This window comes from Cricetulus griseus (genome assembly GCF_003668045.3).
Source record: "Cricetulus griseus strain 17A/GY chromosome 1 unlocalized genomic scaffold, alternate assembly CriGri-PICRH-1.0 chr1_0, whole genome shotgun sequence".
Classification (NCBI taxonomy): domain Eukaryota; kingdom Metazoa; phylum Chordata; class Mammalia; order Rodentia; family Cricetidae; genus Cricetulus; species Cricetulus griseus.
Window position 1 is genome coordinate 77936742 of NW_023276806.1, and position 15842 is coordinate 77952583.

At 41.0% G+C, this 15842-nt stretch overlaps 1 protein-coding gene across 1 annotated transcript in view; it reads left to right on the top strand.

Annotated features, from left to right (window-relative positions):
* Window positions 1-15842, top strand: part of Golim4 (golgi integral membrane protein 4) — an 80248-nt gene that overhangs the window by 49761 nt on the left and 14645 nt on the right. Inside the window, exons 6-12 of the mRNA XM_027391803.2 lie at window positions 2231-2313; window positions 3072-3155; window positions 7617-7772; window positions 10291-10611; window positions 12834-13084; window positions 13901-13983; window positions 15069-15178. Of these exons, the coding sequence (XP_027247604.1) occupies window positions 2231-2313; window positions 3072-3155; window positions 7617-7772; window positions 10291-10611; window positions 12834-13084; window positions 13901-13983; window positions 15069-15178 (1088 nt within the window). The remainder of the gene's footprint in view (window positions 1-2230; window positions 2314-3071; window positions 3156-7616; window positions 7773-10290; window positions 10612-12833; window positions 13085-13900; window positions 13984-15068; window positions 15179-15842) is intronic.

Consider the following 15842-nt stretch of genomic DNA (forward strand, 5'->3'; position numbering starts at 1 on the left):
ATACTTTACACATCTATACTTATGTTTGATTATAATAATTGTGTTACTGTAATGATTGCTGTTAATCGTCTACTGGAAACAATCTAAAATCACCTAGGAAGATCTCAGTGGAGTATTGTCTAGATTAGGTTGGCCTGTGACTGTGCCTGTGAAGGTTTTTCTTACTTGGGTTAGTTGAGAGGGGATGGTTCAACCTGAGTGTGGACAGCATTATTTCATGGGTTAAGTCCTGGACTGAATGAAAATGATCAGGAGAACTGAGTATAAGGTCTCCTTTCCTCTCTACTTCTTGACTATGGTTACAATGTGACCAGATGTCTCAAGCTCCTGCCTCTGTGACTTCCCACAGGGATGGACCATAACCTGGCTCTGTGAAGTAAAGTAAACCTTTTCTCCCCCAAGTTGCTTTATTTGGGGTATTTTGTTTATTTGATTGATTGATTGTCTGAGGATTTTTTTATTTAGAAATTATCTTATCTTGCATATCAATCCCAGTTCCCCCTCTCTCCCATCCTCCTATGCCCCCACCAACCCCCCATATCACCCCCCATCCACTCCCCAGGGAGGGTGAGGCCTTCCATGGGTAGTCAGCGTATTTTATTACAGCAACAGAAGTGGAGATAAGATGTGGCTCTGGGTAAAAGGCTTAGGCAATAAAGGTAAAGCATTTTGTGATCAATGAAGGGCAGCGGGTGGCTAGGGGCCACAGGTGCAGGCAATTTGGGGTAGCTTAATGTGATACAAGGAGAGTATCTAGACCTCCCCCTTTCTCTCCCCAGGAAGGCTGACAGCAAGGAAACTTAGGTAATTGCTCTTGATGGTTGTGAATATAATAGCTGATAATGTATTAGGACCAGGTGAAATCCTTCCAGTGGGTGGTTTTACTGAATTCTCATCACAAACCTGGAGGCAGGCAGCCAGGTGCCTTGTTTTACTTAACATATGAAGAACTGGAGGCTGCTGAGCAAACCTTTTCAGTGGAAGCCCAGTGAAGGCATGAAGCCTGTATGTAGTACACTAAAGGTCCTTGGAGATGGCCAGTGGTGTCCTGTTTAGACTTCTGGGAAAATCTGCTATGACTTGAAGGCTGGATCCTACTTTGTTCTTAATTGTTTTCCCCCAAATGTAGTCATGAAACCTGTGCCTAGGAGTCAAGAAGGGGCAGTAAGAAAGTAAAACTGTACCAGCTGTGGTGAGAGAAGGAGACTGAAACTCTCCCTTAAACCTTAGCATGCTCTGCAGAAATGGAGCCTTGTCTGTAGCAGAGGCATCCCTTGGAAGGGGACAGCTTGTCTTGGGCAGTCCAGATTTATTTAATGCCTATTGTCCAGACTCATGTATTAGTCACACCCCCTTTCTTTTTCACAGCCGTCGTCTCTTCCAAAATAAGTTATGTAATCACCCTGACAGCATTCAGCTTCCTTTGTATTATTTGTGTATTGCCAAGCAATCATTGGCCTAATATAGTCATATCCATTTTAAACTCTGATGAGTACTCAAATGTGAAAAAGATTATATAGGCAAAATTTTCAAAAAGATGACTGAGTTGGTACGTTTGAATAGCATTTAACTTATAAAACACATGTAATGATAGAATGTCTAAAACTAAAGAGGTAGATCTAGAATTTGCAAGAAGAAACTGATAACTCAACAGGGCTTGGAGGGAAGGTTTTGGCAGCTCTCTCGCATTTTAGCTTCAAAAAGACCTCATCAGAGTCAAAGTTAGATTAACTAAGAACTCAGTGATAGGGGTAAGAAAAATTAGAGGTCATCATCAGTTAAATAGGGTTTCTATTGTCTCGAGTTGAAGTGCCTTGTGAGGGGATGTGAAAAGTATTCATGCTATGAGAAATAAAGTCTGTTCTGTTCATAGCTACTTTTATTTGTGAAGATCCTCAAATCAGAGAGTACCTGCCCATTACATTTAGTCCTGAGGACTCATTCATTAACAGAAGTGTTTCTTTTCCAACATCTGTCTGAATAAAATTGTTGACTTAATATATAATGCATTGCCTGTTTCCAGAGGCTTCAGCCAGTGAGCCAGGTCATTTTGCAATGAGCCTTTGAACCCATGCTGTGTGCCAATATAATACAGTCTTTTGTTGATTTGGGGTATTTTACCTGTAAAGGTTATGACATATCCTTAAATACATTTTCAGGTCTCAAGTAATGGCATATAAAACTAGAGAGTTCCCAATATTTATGTATGATTGTTCTTCTTATCAAACAGAAACTGTATATAATTTGAGAGAAGAGAATAAACAGCTAAGAAAAGCACACCAAGACATTCACACGCAGCTTCAAGATGTCAAGGTAAGGTGAAACCAGATATTTGGCTCTGAGGAATCTTTCTCGTATTTTGCAGAATGGCTTCAAAGGTCATTCCTGGAAACTGGAAAGATGACTCAGAGATTATGAGTGCTTGGTGCTCTTGCAGAGGAACCACGTTTGGCTCCCAGTACCACAGCTCACAACCATCTATATCTCCAGTTCCAAGGAATCCAGTGTCCTTCTCTGTTCTCTGTGAACACTACACTCGCATGCATACCCCATGACCACAACAACAATAACAACACACACACACACACACAGAGAGAGAGAGAGAGAGAGAGAGAGAGAGAGAGAGAGAGAGAGAGAGAATGAAAATATAAAGTTTTTTTTTTCTTTTTTTAAAATTTATTCCCTAATTGACCTGCTTTGCAAACCCAGATTACTGTCATGGGCTTTGTATCCCTGGAGTATACCTGATACTTTTGCTACTTCGGCATCACAAACTAAAGGTGGCCTAGGACCTCTGATTATTTTCATCAATACTGAACTCATTCTTTTGGTGGATGATTACACTTTAAGATGGTTTTTATTTACCAAAGCTGACTACTAATGAAAGGTTTATCTGGGTAGCACTTTTGATAGATTTTAGAATAGCCCATAAGTCATACTTCTCTCCAGGAATTTTTAAACCTAACAAATGCTTCCACAACAGCAAGCAAATAACATTTGGGTGGCCACACCAAAGAATTTTGTTTTGTGACATTAATTTAGCTCAACATGTAAACTTCTTCTTTGTGTAGCAACAGCATAAGAATTTACTCTCCGAGCACGAACGGCTTGTAGTGACTTTGGAAGACCACAAGAGTGCACTGGCTGCTGCACAGGTTAGAAGGGAAGCAGCCTCTGTTGGGTCCTGTTAAGATCTGCTTACTATTTCTGAATTCCTTCATGCATGGAGTTTTTCACAACACAGTCTTCAGAGTTACTTCTGACAGCACTCCGAATCTCGGGGACAATGCATGCTTTTGAAAGTCACTGAAGAGACTACTAAATAAACTTTTCATTGCTTTTTCTACATGACTGTTTCTGCCTCTCCCACATCCTACATTGAAAAGTCCTGATACTTAATTCACAGCATGGCCTGTGAATGTGGCTTTTGCACCTCTCTGGCCTGTGTCACATCTTAGTAAAGATCCCAGATCTAGGGTTGTGTGATGGCAACTACCTAATAAACCATTCCCAGATCTTGTCTTTGCTCCTGGCCTTATTCCCAGTATCCCAGCCTATATGTGAACACACCTCTTGGGACAAGAGTTAGATAGGGCTGTTTATATTACAGAAGGGCCAGTGGAAAAGGAAAAGCAAGAGTCATGATCTCCATGTGTTCAGAGACCAGAGTAGCCCCTGGCATAAGCCATGTTCCTGGTATATGTCTATGAAATGAATAAACAATCAAATATGAGCTACGGAGAACTTGTTAGGTGATTTCTAAATGAAGACTTTGCAGCTTGAGATCCAAAGCAGCAGGAGTGGTTGGCCTAGTCATTCGCTTTTGCCTTCATAAAATTATTAAAACCTATACTTAACACATTGGGCTCAGACTTATTTCAAAGACTCGCCTTTTGTATTTAGAGGACCAGGGACTCTTTTTAAACATAAAAAGGATTCATTTTGTTTTATAATTTTCCAAGTATGCTCTCACATTATTTTTTTCTTTAAAACTTTTAGTGATAATTTCATAAATATATACAATGTATGATGATATTTGCCCAACATTTCCCCCTCAAATTCCCTTGAGCCCCCAACCCATCCCCTTCCCTATATGTGCACAGGTGGAAGCCTAACTGTGGCCACACTCCCAGACAAAAATGATTATCTTCCTCCTGGCTGCCATCAGCTGCCCATAGCTTCCTCAGCTAAGGGTAGGGCCTTGTGAGCCGCCCCTCCTTGGGACCTTTGTCATCTGGGTGTCTCTGTACTACTCTATTGCCCATGATGATTTTTATCTGTATATGAACCAGTTGGCTCTAGACACTTGCATTCCAAGTCTTCTTCATAAAACTTGTCAACTATTATTTTATAGGAAACTCACAGAGCAAAAAGGGGTAAGCTGATTTGAACACTGTACTGTACTCAAGTGTCATTCCTCAGGATATCCTCCACTTTGAGACATTCTCTCACTGTTCTGGAACTCAATGATTCCAGTCACCCTCAAGAATCCATCTAGCTCCCTACCCTAGCTGAGAAATAAATTTCAATAAAAAAGTAATTTCATGCATAATAAATAAATAAATATAGTTTTGTGTAATTATATAATATGTTTAACTGCTTTTGTAACTTCAAGTATTTTAATTGGAATGTGACCAAAGTTATGACTTTTCAGGGGGTTTTTTGTTTGTTTGTTTGTTTGTTTGTTTGTTTTTCTGTTTCTTTCCTTGTCTGTCTCAATACTTACACTGTAACTGTTGCCATCACTAAAGAGACTAAACTTCACATATACACATTTTAGAGGGCATACACATTCAGTAAATAACATCATATCACAACTTACCCAAATCTCCAAGGGAGAGACAATTGCTGTTTCTGGCTTCTACATCTCTTATGCAAAATCCTCTTGAGAGATTCTTTCTTGACAGGGTGATCTTTAAATATGGTTGAAAATTTTATTTAATCTTCATAATCTAGGGCTTAAGGTTGGTTTGTTGGATAAAATCATTGCCCACACAAGCCTTTTAACGAGAATTTGATCCCCAGAATCCACTAGATGTGGAAGGAATGTCCACTGACACCCACAGACAGACATGCTGTGACATGCAGTCACACACACACACATGCACACCTGAGAGAGAGTTCGGGCAGAGGCTGAGACAGAGAGACACACTCATATATATCAAACATAAAATTAATTAAAAAAATTTTCATAATCTAGTATATACCTTGCATTCCTTTATAACTAAGTAAACTAGTAAACTGAGGGCAAAAGGAAGTTAAGGAGTTAGCCTGAGAAAAGTGCCATCCCCCCCAAAAAAAATGTCACCCCAGTACCTTGTACCAAAGTCACATTTTTGGGTGTGTTTATGAGACTTTTTCAGTAGCACAGGTGTGTAGACCATTCCCAGACCTTGTGAACTATAATTGCTTGGACTTGGGGAGATGGCTCAACAGCCAAGAGCGGATATCACTCTTACAAAGAACCTAAGTTTATTTCTCAGCACTCACATCTGTAGACTTACACCACTTTAGCTCCAGGGGATCCCATACCCTCTGCTGGCCACTAGGCTTTTGCATCCATGCATTCACTGTACACATATCTGCATACACACACACACACACATACACACACACACACACACACACACACACACACACACACAAACACACACAATTTAAAAATAAAACAAAACATTTTTAAAAAATATAATTTCTGGATTGGAGGCCACAGTCTCTACTTATTTTAATGTGATCTAGTATACACTGATATCAAAACCACAACTTGACTACCATCATCGATTGCACACCTTAGAACAGTGTTTCTCAGCCTTCCTAATGCTTCCCTTAATACAGATCCTCATGTTGTGATGACCCCAACCATAAAATTATTTCCATTGTTTCTTCATAAATGCATTGTTGCTACTGTTATGAATCATAATGTAAATATCTGATATGAAGATGATTTTAGGTGACCCCTGTGAAAGTGTTATTCAACCCTCAAAGGGGCCACAACCCTCAGGTTGAGAACTACTACCTTAGAGGAAGAAAAAAAGAATGCATCGAATTGATTTTTTTATATCGTTCCACATAAGTGAATGTCATTTGTTTTGCTTTGTTTCTTCTCCAAAGTTGATTCCTAAATGCTCTGATTGATTTTGAGGTAAAGACCACTGCCAATTACCTGTTATACTTTTGTACAAATTGTAGGAGAGTACTCCCTTGATGCATATTTAGCCATCTAAAAATCTTCATGTTTTGAAAACTAAAAGAGACAAAACAGAGCTGGGGAAGATGGCTCCATCAGTATAGTGCTTGCCATGCAATCGTGAGGACCTGAGTTTGGATCCCCAAACCCCACAGAGAAAGGCAAGATGTGGAAACATAAACTTCTAATTCCAACCATGAGGCATTGAAGGCATTGGTCAGCCATCCTAATGGAATCAGTGAGCTTCAGGTTTATGAGAGGCCTTGTCTTAAAACACTAAAGACAAATAGCAATAGAGGAAAACCACCTGGTGTTGACCTTGGGCCTTGGCACATGTGTATGCACACTTGTATGCATATCTGTACATACCCAGCTGTATGCATATCATATATGTATCCAACACACACACACACACACACACACACACACACACACACACACAAAGAGGTAAAACAGTTCTTCTCCATAAGCATGGAAGAACAAGAGTTCTATGTTAGTGTTTATTTATGCAGTAATTCTGGTTTTAGGATAAGAGTGATAGTGTCCATGAAATGTGAATATCCTGTATCAACTAGTTTTGTTAAAGTTATTGACTTATTTTCTATGGATTAATTCCTAGTTCCTTGTTAAAAAAAAATCATACACTTCTGTACCTCCCACATTAAACGCACATAGATGCTTCTGCTTCAGATCATTCCAGTCCTACACTCCTCCTAGGCTCACACACTGCCTTTTGTCACTTTAAGCCAAAAGACATTCAGAATTGATGACTAAAAACCCAGCTTCATTTCCCCCCTATTTCCCTGTTCTCTGCCACTGCAGAGCATGGTATAAATGGTAGCAAGTAAAGGACCTGATTTGAACACAAATCAACTGAGGAGAAGTTGGTAAACATAGATAGATAGATAGATAGATAGATAGATAGATAGATAGATAGATAATAGATAGATAGATAGATGATAGATACACACATATATACGTACATACATATATACATACAAATTCCATTGAAAGTTATAACTCAAGAGTACTATTAATGCATCTCAATTTGAATAAATATGTAAGTCATTTTCTGATACAATAAAACATTGATTACATAGCTGTCCTTTATTAGTGATATTTATAATAGAATGATTGACAAAGTTCTTATTTTGACTTACCTAGCCTGGGAAACTAACATGTCTTGGATATTTTTCAGTCTCTTAATTCTGATTCTAATTTGCATGTGCTCAGAAATGGTCAAGCATAACCAAAGAGGAAGACCTAGTGCATGAAGGCATCCTGCAACTTTGCTAACAAACTTAGGTTTCATGGTTTTCTAGTTCCCCAGTGAACTTAAAAGCTCATCTAATGGATTAATCTATGAATGTTGTCTCATTTTTCTTGTCACATTGTGCAATTTTCTTTCAACTGTGCCATTTATATGCAGACTCAAGTTGCAGAATATAAACAACTGAAAGATACTCTGAACAGGATTCCGAGCTTTCGAAATCCTGACACAGAAGAACATCGAAATGTCACCTTTCCTCGTGGGATTCCACAAGGTTCCAACATAAGAGTGAAACCAACAGGAGAGCTAAGGGAGGTGAGGCATGTGACCTGGGGGTCCCTGGTAGGTGACGTTCCCTGTGGAGCTGTCCTGAGGAGAAATGCTCCCTGAACAGCTGGCTTTTCTTATCAAGCATATTCCTAGATTCCTTATACATAAGTATCCCCAATGGAGTAGGTTTAAACAGGCTTCTCAGCCACAGCTCCACTTCACAATTCAGTTCATTTGAGGTTTGGCCTGGGGATTTGGCCTGAATAACCAATCAGCTAGTCTGAGGAAAAAAAAAATTACTGATAATTAAAGCTGTAGCATTTACTAGGACTTTTCTGGCTTTATCTTTATCTATGTAAATTTACATGTATTAAAGGAGCTTTGGCATGTGAAGATTTGAAGGTGAGGTGATTTTTCTTTTCTTTGAATATGTGAAAAGGTTTTGAATAGCGTAAATGGCAGCCCACTTTGTTATTAACGGTAATAAATGGAACTTGCTACATTGCTGGGTCTATATAGAGTATGCCAAAACCATATTAAAATTACCCATGTAACCGGATCATGATCCACTTTATACTTGTTCCTCGTGAAAATGAAGATTTGTTTGAGTATGTTTCAGAAGTGGACCATCACTAGTGTGGTTTTGTGTAGCACTAACTCTTCCAAATTATTTGTATGGGCTAGCCAAGTGGCTCAGTGGCACTCAGGATTAATGACCTGAATTTAATTCACAGGTCTCAGATGGAGGGAGGCAGAGGGGTGTTCTCTGACCTCCACATGCAGGCTGTGATGTGCTTGCTGTAAATGTTTGAGCAATCTTGTTTCCAAGTGGCCATCTTATGGCTATAATGAAGTCAACACCAATGGAGTTCTCCTATGAATGTTTTTAGCATCATGAGAGCATTCCTTCACAAACAGACTCTAGGTCTTTGCAATCAGTTCTTTCTTGGGGATTTATAATCCAAAGTTTAAGACAGCTTGATGGGATCATATGCCTGTCATTTAACTCTGTGCTCTGCTAGTCTTACTTCCAACTCATCCGAGTCTCCATCTGATGATTCAGAGTTTGCTTTGTTCCAACTGTGAGTGGGAGATAGCAGTTATCTGCCCTCACATTCCTCATGGGGACAGATGGCAGGTGTTTGAAAGTAGTTAGAGCCCCTGAGAGAATATTTTCTACAAGGCAGTTTTATGGCAAACTTGCCAGAAGACTCTGTCAAAATGTACACCTGTAGATGTTCCCAGATATTCAAGGAAGAGCTTTTCTCCAGACTTCATGATTTACACACTTGAATTTCTCAAGAGTGATAATTATATCCCTGCTAGCTTCAGACTCAGGCTTCCCATTTCCTTTTGCTCATGGTGTGGGCCCCTAGGTGTCTAATTATAAGAAATTAATCTGACCAAGGAAGTAACTTTTTTATTTTTTGATGAAGAAGAGGGAAAAGGCACTACAGATTTTCCTATCAGTATTTTTATCTTCTTAATTAATGTAGGTCAAAGAAAAGTTGGGAACTTATGGAAAATATGGATATGACTCAACAGATTTTTAGCGAAGACATTTTCTGAAGTAGTTATTTTTTCTTGGTTTAGTTTCCTGTATTGACAGTGTAAAATAAATACACAGACTTTGGTTTACAGAAGATGTAGTAAGATACATTAATATTTTATTGGGGTTGGGAAAAATAACTCAGCAAAATTCTTGCCACATGCCTGAGTTCAATGCCTGGCCCCCATTTAAAAAGCCAAACATTGGCGCCTGTGCTTTGAATACTAGAGCAGAGACAAGATGGTCTGTGGGGCTCATGGACCAGACAATCTAGTCTACTTTGTGAGCCCGATAATCCTAAGGAGGGACCCTGTCTCAACATACAAGATGGATAGCTCCTCAGGTCAACCTGAGGTTGACTCCAAGCTTCCACATGCTCTGCCAGCAGGAACAGCTGTGCATCTGTACACTTACAAACACTGGTACAAATTGAACTATTGTAACAGACTATTTTGTGTCTTGTTTAGCTGAAACTATTTTAAGTTAACATGGATATCTATTAGTAATGCAAGTCCCTCTAATTACTAGTTAATGGAGCTAATGAGAAACCAACTTATTCCTTCTTCAACTGAATCTTTAATCTTTTATCTTAGCCTTTTCAAATGTCTGTTGAGAAGAAAGTTGACCTTGAAGAAACTTTCATAAGCCATGAACGAGATGTTTCTGGTTTTCATTGCTTTACTTGTTTATTTCCTTTCTGTTCTAAGGAAGCTGGAGTAGACTGCTTTTGAAGGAAATGGGCTTTTTTGATACATGGTTGCTGGTGGGCTTCACTTTCCTGGTAACTTACCATTCTCACAAATAGAATTTTGCCTAGATTAGTTCTGCCTTAGGATGAAATGACACAGGGAGAATTAAATAGCTCCATCACACCTATGTTTTTAAAGTCATGGTTGTCATTTCTGAACTCTAGGATTTTGCTTATGCCGTATCCCTTTAACTGTGGTAACAAAACAATAATGTCACTACTTTTGAAATAGCGAAGTGTCATTCTTTGTGCCATGCCTATCTTAGGTCTCTCTACATAACGACGTGTGGCAGAACCAGGAAGCAGTGCCTAGAAGAACAGAAGAGAAAACTTTCTCTTCCGTACAGAAGGAAGCAGGATTTCAGGCGGCAGCAGAGCCGAACCAAGTGGAACCCAGGGAGCCAGAGGAGCATCAGGTGGAAGAGGAGCACAGGAAGGCGCTGGAAGAGGAGGAAATGGAACAGGTGGGGCAGGCAGAGCATCTAGAGGAAGAACACGATCCATCACCAGAGGAACAGGATCGGGAGTGGCGCAATCAGCAGGGACAGGATGCAGCCCACCTTCTGGATGGCCGCCCTCAAGCTGAGGTGCATGGGTACTCACTGCAAGTTCTCTCTGATGGGGAAGCTGGCTTTGGCTTTAGATACTGATGAAAACATGAGTCTGTGGACATGTTCAGTCAGTTACCTGCAAGCATGAGGACCTTAGTTCTATCCCCAAAGTCTGTGTAAAAAGCTGGATGTAGTCTTGTAGTCCTACACTAGAGAAGCAGACAGATGCGTCCCTGGGACTCACTAGCCATCCTCCCTAGCCTGACTAGAAAGTCCAGGTTGCAGAGAGAGATCGTATTTAAGGTGAGCAGCACTTAAAGGACACTTGGGGTATACACACACACACACACACACACACACACACACACACACACACAATAAAGGGATAGAAACCCTCTTATGAATCACAGTCTCTACAAATGTTTTTGAAATATTTCACTGAATGTTCTTTTATTGGATTGAAATTTTCTGTTGTCAGACTAATGGCACAGTATAGCTCAGAAAGGTGGTTGGTGATCAGAGCAATGGCTGATTGTAGACCTATATTACCCCATTGTCAGTGTTGGATAAGAGACTTGTCCTCATATCTCCGACAGAGCAGCAGGTGAGCTCCTAACTGGGAGCCTTCCCAGAAGACGACCAAGTCACACCTGGAGTATCTTAATGTGGAAATATGTCTGATTTTCTGTGACAGAGTCCTACTTCTTCTGGTCATTCACTTCCAGTTACAGGGCTAGCTTTTGCCCAATTTCTCTCAAAGATGAATCAAAAGCTCCCGCTACCTTACCAGGTGTACACATGCCCTTGAGTGAGTGTCTTTAGCCAGTCAGAAGCAAGCAGGGCATGAGGAAGTCCAGCAGCACCCAGAGCAGCTACGGTAGCCTGCCCCTCAGATACTGCCTCCTCAGCTCATCCGTGACATCTGAGACCCATCCCTACCTTCAAAACAAGCAAAAGCCGCCAGTGTCTGTAGAGGAACTTAGTGCCAGCCAACACTGAGTGAAGCCAGGGACTTTTCTTCACTGCCTCCAAACTCATACCCAATGATAATGCACATGGATTCTGATGATTTCTTTGTAACTCTGTCTCTGTTTGTCTTCCTATTTTCAGAGATTTAAAGCTGTCTGAAACTTCACCCTTAGTAGGTGTGAAGACCTCTCCTGTTGCCCCTCACATCCTTGCAAACTTTATATCCAAATGACACTACCCTCCTCTGCTTAGGCTTTTGGCCCTCAATTCTGCCCTCCTCCTTTGACTGATATTTAAACATGTGTATTTTAATTGGGGAGGTAATGGAAGGAAGATATTTAACTCATTGGGGAGCAGAATTTTAAGAACTGCTGTTTGGTTTTCCTCTAATTGGAATGTATTATCTCTGCATTCATGCATAGTTTATTTAAATAAAATCTCTTCTCTGAGGCTGGCCTGATAGCTCAATCAGTGAAGTGCCCACCTTGCAAGCTTGAGGTCCCAGGTTCAATGTCCAAGAACCCAGATACAAAACAAGTTGTAATTCAATCCTAGTTCTGGGGTGGCAGAGATTGGCAGAACCCTGGGGCTCACATGCCCTCCCTTAACTCAGCAAGTCCCAGACCAATGGGAGACCCTGTCTTAAACAAAAACAAAACAAGCATCCACAAGGTGGCATCTAAGGAATGACAACTTAGTTTCTCCTCTGGGTTCCATCCACACTCTCACCTGAACAGCACAAACAAACAGACACATTTTTATTCTCTCTCTCTCTCTCTCTCTCTCTCTCTCTCTCTCTCTCTCTCTCTCTCTCTCTCTCTCTCTTGCTTCCCCAGTATAAGCTGAGATTTGACACTTTGTTTAGCCTGAGACTGACATATCCATTGTTGGAGTTAATTAGCATCCTTGGGTCTTCAACTATTCCTAGACAAAGCATTAGCCTCACAAGTTGTGCAATTAGTGTGGGGTTATGAAGTGCAAGATTTAGAACATAAGAGCCTACATTCAATTAAGGGTGGAACTGATTTCTTCTGTTGTGCTGTATTCCATTTGAGCTGGAACTCACAGAAAGATGGCCTTCCAGCTGTCAGGTCTGCTATCAGAAGGCCAAGGCCATTCAGAGAAAGATGGAGATTGTGACATACTGGATGTTATGTGTAATTGGAGTTTCCCTGCAGTGAAGTGTTAAGAAGCTCATCCTTCCTCCTGAGCTTGTCCTGACAAGGAAATGAAGGTTATTCCCAGAGGGTCCAACTCCTCTGGTTCAGTATCAACTCCTTTTATTCCAGGTGGACCATTACACCAAGGCAGTCACGAAATTCCGATCCCCATATGAGGAGCAGCTAGACCAGCAGAGGCTGGCAGCGAGGAGGGATGAGGAAGCCCAGAGGCTCAGAGAACACCAGGAAGCTTTGCACCAACAGAGGTTACACGGACACTTGCTACGGCAACAGCAGCAGCAACAGCTCCTGGCCAGAGAGATGGCTCAACAGAAGCAAGCAGGGCATGAGGAAGTCCAGCAGCACCCAGAGCAGCTACGGTAGCCTGCCCCTTCCCTTGGGTGTAGACAGTCCTTCTTCTGCTGTCAAATCAGGGCACGCCGCTCATAGTGCTGGCATAGATAAAGTAGAAAACAACTGGGGAATTAAATGCTAGAGACTTAATTCACCATAATTTTTTTTTTCTTCCTAAATGTGATAGTTATGGACTGAGAAGGTGGCTTGTTGATAAAGGGCTTGCCATACAAACATTAGGGCCTAAGTTAAAATCCCCAGAATCTATGCAAATCTAAGTACAGTGGCGCACAACCTATAATCCCAGGGCTGGTACATCAAGATGGGAGATGGAGACAGGAGATTCTCTGGATTCTCTGGAGGCTTGTAGCCCAAAAGCCTGGAGTATGTAGAGGCAAACAACAAAAAGGGGATTTTGTTTCAAACAAGGTTGATGTCAAGGACAATATGCAAGGTTTTCTTCTGACCACTTGGCATGTGGTGTAGCATGTTGGTGCACCTCTCATGAAACACACACACACACACACACACACACACACACACACACACACACACACACACACCATGAAATAATAAGCAAACATAATAGACCTCAGAATAGACTAGCAGACTTAGTTCTAACTTTATTTTGTCATGGAATGATGTTTATTTTCCCTCTTATAGGTGTGCTTTGAAAGCATATCTGCTGTCACTGTTAGATTTTATTGTGTTTCGAAACCTCAGAAACAAGTTATGGCTTATGTTTAAAGTTGAAAATCCTTATTTATTCCCGTCTTGAAAGATAAATGACCTGTTTCAAGCTTTGCCTGATAATTTTACTTCTGAATTTATGTCCCCTGCAGGCAGCAAGTTAATTACAATGCTGTAGAGAATGGCATTGTGCAGGGAGCTGAGGACCAGGGAATCCATGAAGAAGAGGGAGGAGGTAAGACTCCTTAGATGGTGACCCCTCAGTCAGGTGATTTGGTCACATCACACGGTATGGAGCATCAACAGGCAGAGTGCACACCTGAGTAAATGCAGAGAGTAGCTGGGATTCACACTTATGTTGTTGTTACATGTGGGCCGAGTCCTGGTAACAACAATATTTAGCACTTCTGCAAACTGGTGGAGAATGTGGCTTTTTCTTGAAAAACTCTCCCCTCTGTTGAATCTCATTGTTTACTTAATAGTTGTTTCTGACAAACATCATAGGATTGAGATTCTTTAGGAAATTTCTCTGTTTTCTACTTAGCTTGGAAATACTGTGCCCTTGCTTGTATTTATGGCAAACCTCTAGTATGAAATTTGTCAAATTCTGCTTCCTGTGGAGACGGAGCTGAAGTTAACTCGGCTTGGTACCACTGACTCTTACAAGTGTTTTATTTTTTTCTAGAAAGTGTCTAATGAAAAGCTCAGACATGCACTCAATCAGCAGCCTATTGTGCTACTTTATAACCCCAAGAGTCAAGAAATTGTTGCCTTTACGTTCCCCGTGGGTCACTTTAACTTCTTCCATTTGTTATTCATAAGACTAAAGGCTATTTGCTCCCCTCTTGTTTAATAAGTCCCCCTGCACCTTTGCAGCTTGCCAGCAGGCTCACTGGTTCTTTTGTGTGTCCAGACTAAATAACTACATCCTTAACCTTCCCTCTTATGTCTTACTTTTGAAGTGATTTACACTTTTGGAAAACTCTTTTTCTGACAGTAACCACAAAAATTTAATCATGTATAACTTCTTTTATTATGAAAATTGTGATTTTTGTTTTCATGTCTGGTGGGGAAACACCTGCCTCTGCTATAAATATCCCTTGAGAAGGGTAGAATGGTACATTCACCCATCCATTTGGCATGCAGCCTGTAAAAAAAAAAAAAAAGGACTAAACTGCTCAAAAAACAAAAGAGAGACGTGCCACTACCAAAGAAAGAGGTGAGATAGAGTGGTAATGGGAAGCCACTGCAGGCTGCTGTTTGAGAGAAAAATCCTGCCTGATCCACTCTGGGCTGATTATAGTTTCTTTGCCTTGTTAGCCTATGAAAGAGATAACCAACACCAAGATGAAGCTGAAGGAGACCCGGGCAACAGAGCAGAAAGTCATGAACCAGGACACCAAGAAGCTGACACAGAAGCTGAGGCAGATGTAAGTTTCCTCCGCTGATCCCAAGAATTAGTAAGTCACAAGGCAGGCAGGAAGAAAATGTGAACATGTGTCTGGCTCAGGCTCTAGCTCCAGATGTGTTTCTCATCAGCCAGAGAAGGACCTCTTACATAACTGTGTAGGATCAAAACGGAAGTGTTTAACTGCCAACCATGAGATAGGGTGATGCAGGGGTCCCTGCAGGATCACAGACAGCAGGGACATGAACCGCAAAGAGGTGAGAATGAAAATTCAGTACGGCCGGACTTGGTCAGTCAGACTGTTGAAAAACATCCAGAGTCTGATCCGTGTTCCGTGTTTTAATTGTCTTACACATTTAAACACCGTAGAACTATGGTGCGAAAGTCTCCATGTGACAGTTCTTATAACGGAGCTTCAGGTATGGCTACATAGAAATTCCCTTGCAAAATACACCACTATAGCAAAGTAACTGAGACCTTGATCATAAGAATGAGTCCTATTGACTGGCAAACAGGGCTCAAGGCTAGGATCTAGAGAGGAAAACTTTGTTTTAGCCTCTAGAGAGGCTAAACCCAGGATTAGGTCCAAAGAATTCTGGAGATTTGGGGGAAACTCAGTTGAAGGCTGGCTGCTAAAGGAATAGCAAAGGATCACCAGGTGGCTTGACCACTTTCACTCCAGCATT